This window comes from Aegilops tauschii, chromosome 6, assembly GCF_002575655.3.
Source record: "Aegilops tauschii subsp. strangulata cultivar AL8/78 chromosome 6, Aet v6.0, whole genome shotgun sequence".
NCBI lineage: Eukaryota > Viridiplantae > Streptophyta > Magnoliopsida > Poales > Poaceae > Aegilops > Aegilops tauschii.
In genome coordinates, this window is record NC_053040.3 from 460,432,223 (window position 1) to 460,438,222 (window position 6,000).

At 51.1% G+C, this 6,000-nt stretch overlaps 1 protein-coding gene across 1 annotated transcript; it reads left to right on the top strand.

Moving 5' to 3' along the window:
- Positions 1-3,680: 3,680 nt before the first annotated feature.
- Positions 3,681-5,099, top strand: LOC109734970 (cold-shock protein CS120). Its single transcript, XM_020294159.4, has one exon. The coding sequence runs from the start codon at positions 3,768-3,770 to the stop codon at positions 4,941-4,943; it is 1,176 nt and encodes a 391-aa protein (XP_020149748.1). The 5' UTR covers positions 3,681-3,767; the 3' UTR covers positions 4,944-5,099.
- Positions 5,100-6,000: the final 901 nt, after the last annotated feature.

Genomic DNA, 6,000 nt, shown 5'->3' on the forward strand with positions numbered 1-6,000 from the left:
TCACGGTTGCTTTTCTCCCTCTTTTCCCCTTTCTATACCGGATTGTCGCAACCAGATGCTGGAGTCCAGGAGCTAGAGATCCCGAGGATGATTCTACATGGAGTTCGGCTTCGAGGAGTAGTTAGGAGGATCCCAGGCAGGAGGCCTTGCCTTTTCGATCGTTGCTACTTTTGTGCTAGCCTTCTTAAGGCAAGCTTGTTTAACTTATGTCTGTACTCAGATATTGTTGCTTCCGCTAACTCGTCTATGATCGAGCACTTGTATTCGAGCCCTCGAGGCCCCTGGCTTGTATTATGATGCTTGTATGACTTATTTATGTTTTAGAGTTGTGTTGTGATATCTTCCCGTGAGTCCCTGATCTTGGTCGTACACATTTGCGTGCATGATTAGTGTACGGTCAAATCGGGGGCGTCACAAGCCCTTTCTGAACCATCCTAAGACAACTGCATGTTATAGTTTCTTCTGACTTACCTGGTTCATAAACAACATTGTACCTGAACTTGTGGTTATCCTTCCATGTCACGATGAATGTCTAACGCTCAATTCCCACGAGCGTTTCAAATACCTCCATCTGTTCCATCTTCTACAAATCATCTTGCGGGATGTAGAAATTAGCAGGTGTGAATACAGTGGCAGCATGCTCCTCAAGGGCCTTATATTCAATAACCGACGATGGTACTTTCTGGTGTGCATCGCAGTCATCGTACGCCTCGTTCTCACGGAGGCGAACTATACAGTTCTCATAATGCACTACAAATCAACTATTGTCATACCGTAGTCCAGGTGAAGGTGAAGACAAGAGTTGAGGCTTTCGCTCCTCTGGTTACTTCGCATACCAAGAAAAAACCATCGGAAAGATATGAAGCTGCCCAAAGTCTCCTCTTCCTATACATCCTGTTAAGACACTCTTCAGTTTTATCTGTCTTCCATTTATCAACGAAAGCTTTCCATCTCTGCTCAAAGTTGGCTTAAGAGGTGGCATAGTACAGGAGCGATCTGAACTCATACAGTGACTTGTAATGTAGGTGCCTCTGCATACTTTTCTCGATATGCCACGAGCAAAGATGATGGAACACATATGAAAGGATAGTCCGAATCACCCGGATCATTGCAGCGTCACCATCTGTGATTATTGACTTTGGCTTCACCTGACAGTTTGCCCTCATAAATGTCTGCAGAAGCCACACATATGTCCCTTCCGTCTTGTCAGAAACAATGGCACAACCAAACACTGTGGTGCAACGGTGGTTGTTAACTCCGACAAAGGGGATGAACAGTATACCATATCTGTTCATCTTATATTTGCTGTCAAACACGACCACATCTCCGTAATCCTGATAGTCCTTCCGCCACTGTGCATCGCACCAGAACATACTCTTCAGTCGCCCTTCCTTATCAAGCACATACTCAAAAAAGACTCAGGGTCCTTCTCCTTCCTGCTCCTCATAATGCCAACTGCTGTCTCAGCATCACCCTTTGCAATGAGCTTCATTTTCTCTCTGCAGCACATATTGTAAATGTCCCGCTTGATAAGCCCGCACTTATGGTACGAACCATATCTGCTGATGAAGTTGTCCATTATTATATGCTTTCTTATCCCGGCCGCTTCCATCGCCAATATCTCTGCCCTCTTGCCATCTCCAATCCGTCTGTGTGACCACAAAAAAGAAACCTCGTCGGGCCGAGCCATCGCGCGGTTGTGATCATCCATGAATGATGCGACGAACCAAACGCCACGTTCTCTGTCCAGCTTCACCACCATATGTGCACCGCAGTAGCAACGAGTCTCCGGTCTAAGCCTGCGCTTGCAGCCCTCCATGGTTATGAATTTGCTCTGCCTTCTCCCTGCTCTGGAGCAAAGAAACTGCCTGTACCGTATAATTCCTGAAGCACCTCGTTTGGCCTTGTGTTTCCTGATGCTAAACCCATGCTCTTTGGCGTGATTGTTGTAGAATATGTATGCATCTCCTGCGACCGAAATGTCATAGCCATGACCTTCCAATGTGTCTCCAGCATCTGCTGCTGCCTTCGAGCCTCCTAAATGTCCACATCTGCCTCATCGTGATTACCGCTAGGACCATCTGACTCCTCCTACAAAATTCATATGAAAGTATGTCAATTACTATCATTTATTTCATACTATTGCACGATGTACACCATGTATGAACGAACCTGGCTGAAGTTATCTGCGAATGATTCCTGGAAACTGTTTTGCACATTGTCAACGTCCACATCTTCATGCAAATTTGTAAACATAGATAAATAGTTAGCCTTGCCATACTTTGCAAATTCAAAAATGAAATCAAAATATACGCCACTTACGTTTTCACTATTCACGTCATGTTCATTATTATCAAAATCCTCCGGAGGTAAGATATCATATGACGAGCACGAATCGTTGTGATTGCTGTCATCATCTTCGTTTAAACTATCGCTATCAGTCTGAGTCACCTTATCAGTATCATTCTCATCCCCCGTGAATGCGGTTTCTTCGTCCATGTCAACACACCTAACTCGCAAAACTGCATAACATTGAAAAGTTATCGTCTGTTAAGTTTCGTACAGTGGATCATGCCCAAGTGCAACACTAGTTCTCTACAGCACGCGGCCGTCCATGGAGGCGGCGCTGCGGCAGGAGGTTTACATGAACCCTAAACCCTAAATGAACTAAATCACTTCCGTCCATCATGCTAGGTTTAGATGCCAAACCTTGGGCCGCGGTCTAGACGTCGCCGACGTAGGACGACGGACCTTTAGGCAGGGGTCTACGGCTTGATTCTAGCCGGCGGCGACGTGCAAGACGAGCAAACCACGGGTTTTTGGCCAGATCCGTGGCGGGGGACGACAACGCGGTCAGTCGCGGCAGAGGCGGCGTCGGACATCGGGCCGTTCACGTCCGCGGTGTCGGACGGGGACGGTGAGATGCGGTGTCGAACGTCGGGCCGTTCACGTCCGCGTCGTCGGACGGGCACGGTGAGATGCGGCGTCGGGCGGGGTTGGGACGGCGGCGATCGGCCAGTTGGAAAAATGGAACGGGAGGAGCGTGATCGCCGGGCGGGCGAGAAGATCATGCAACTGCCTCTTTTTTCCCGTACACGGGCGATGCCTTTTTTTTTGCATCCGCGCGGGTATACGTACGTCGGCCTGTATGTACAATAGAAGGTGGGTATATCGTTTCCTTCATATGGCCATTCTGCCCTTCTACATTTTGTTGGGGTCTACCGAAGCACTTCTCAGAATCCTACTGTATAAAATTATTTCGAATCAAAGCCCTAAGCCTCTCGTATGCTTCTTCTAGTTACTCTCATAGTCTCATTGTCGTTACATGCCGACACTTTGGATCTTCCATCCTCTTAAGCAAACAATACTACCATTTTTGCAAGAGAAAAGAAGGATCGGATATTTCCGGGGAATCATCTTCTTCCCGGACAAGGACGAATGAGCTGGGACGTGGCGACCCGGACGCGCCACTGGCTTCAGAGGCCCGGCCCCCCTAGTCGGCAGCCACCTGCCGACCACTGATGCGACCACACGTAGCTCCCAGCCGCGGCGATTCGTCCATCTGACCAGCCCTCTTTATGGGCTAGTCGGCACTCACCTGCCCATCCACTCACGAGCGCGCACGTCGTGGTTCGTATACCCTCCAACGGCCTATAAATACTGCGTCGCGCTGCATATGCTTTACACAACCACCTGCTTCACACTACCAAGGCAAGTACACAGCAGCAATACGTAGTAGATTTCCCGAGTGAGGAGCTCAGCGCAAGATGGAGAACCAGGCACACATCGCCGGCGAGAAGAAGGGCATCATGGAGAAGATCAAGGAGAAGCTCCCCGGCGGCCACGGCGACCACAAGGAGACCGCTGGTACCCACGGGCACGCCGGCACGGCGACGCATGGTGCCCCGGCCACTGGTGGTGCCTACGGGCAGCAGGGTCACGCTGGAACCACCGGCACGGGGTTGCATGGCGCCCACGCCGGCGAGAAGAAGGGCGTCATGGAGAACATCAAGGACAAGCTCCCTGGTGGCCACCAGGACCACCAGCAGACTGGTGGTACCTATGGGCAGCAGGGACACACCGGCACGGCGACGCATGGCACCCCGGCGACCGGTGGCACCTATGGGCAGCAGGGACATACCGGCACAGCGACGCATGGCACCCCGGCGACCGGTGGCACCTATGGGGAGCAGGGACACACCGGAGTGACTGGCACGGGGACGCACGGCACCGGCGAGAAGAAGGGCCTCATGGAGAACATCAAGGAGAAGCTCCCTGGTGGCCACGGTGACCACCAGCAGACCGGTGGTACCTACGGGCAGCAGGGACACACCGGCACGGCGACGCATGGCACCCCGGCCGGGGGCGGCACCTATGAGCAGCACGGACACACCGGGATGACCGGCACAGGGACACACGGCACTGGCGAGAAGAAAGGCGTCATGGAGAACATCAAGGACAAGCTCCCTGGTGGCCACGGAGATCACCAGCAGACCGGTGGCACCTACGGGCAGCAGGGACACACCGGCACGGCGACACAGGGCACCCCGGCCGGCGGCGGCACCTATGAGCAGCATGGACACACCGGGATGACCGGCGCGGGGACACACAGCACTGGCGAGAAGAAGGGCGTCATGGAGAACATCAAGGAAAAGCTCCCTGGTGGCCACAGTGACCACCAGCAGACCGGTGGAGCCTACGGGCAGCAGGGACACACCGGCACGGCGACACATGGCACCCCTGCCGGCGGCGGCACCTACGGGCAGCATGGACACGCTGGAGTGATCGGCACGGAGACGCATGGCACCACGGCCACCGGCGGCACCCATGGGCAGCACGGACACACCGGAACGACTGGCACTGGGACACACGGCTCCGACGGGATCGGCGAGAAGAAGAGCCTCATGGACAAGATCAAGGATAAGCTGCCTGGACAGCACTGAGCCCGGTCTGCCCGCGGCCGCTACCCTTGCAGAATAATAACCCCACCGTGTATAAGTTGATTGAGTCTAGTTCACCTAGCTCACTTGGTCGTTGGAGGAGAGAATGTATTATGTATCTTGGTTTAAGTTTTCACGGACAACAGTGTGTTCACAGTTTTCTTCTGTTTACACTCTGTAGTGCAAATTTCGTTTTTGTTCTTTTTTTTTTGTCCATCTTATCCAAGAGACAGACGCAGCGACCATTGTCAGATCAAAGTCCGGGTTAATCTCAATCCTAGACGACCACATTACAGACCAACCCTACTATAGATCAACCACGGAGTCGCAGCACAACCTCAATCAGCAGTGCTTCACCTTGCAGCGCCTTGTTTACAGAGCCGCCTTCTCAGCGCCTTCCGGAAAACCTGCACCAGTAGCTTGAAATTGCTAACGATTACGAAAAGAGGTCGGCAAGAAGCAAAATGGCCGAGACAGAATACAGCGACGGCGACGTGGCCAAACAGGCATCCTACATTGTACTAGTGCTTAGCGCAAAGCACATACAATGAATACTGAATCACCCTCCAAATCCTCGCTCTTTTTACCCATTGTCCTTGGAATACATGGCCAAATAGGCACGTCAACAGTGTTGAAAGAAATCTTGCAAGTAGTACTTCGGAGCGGTAAAAGAAATGGTAGCTTCTTTTTTTGCGAACTAAAGAAATGGTAGCTTCGTGCTGCAGGACTTTCCAAGTGGTATGACAGATTTTTCTTCTTTAGAATAAACCCTGGCTTCGTGCTACTTGAAAGAAGCCTGTGATCAGGTTCAATTTTACTTTTACAATGTTCAAAACAAAAGAAACACACTCACAGTCACAACGGCGTTCTAGGACAGATTTTTGACTTGTAGGCCACTTAAAAAAAAGTTGAACACAAAACCCCAGGTATCCCCTGCTTTTATTTGTAAAGTCTCTCCTTTTTCCCAGAATTGATTTTTTAAAGATTACTCCGGATTTAGTGTTTTTCTAGTGAGTCCCCCAAGAAAACTTTGTCGAAAAAGGTTGTCATCGTAATAGGG

What these genes read in the sequence shown, in the direction of transcription:
- LOC109734970 (XM_020294159.4), top strand. Translation starts at nt 3,768, where the DNA reads ATGGAGAACCAGGCACACATCGCCGGCGAGAAGAAGGGCATCATGGAG.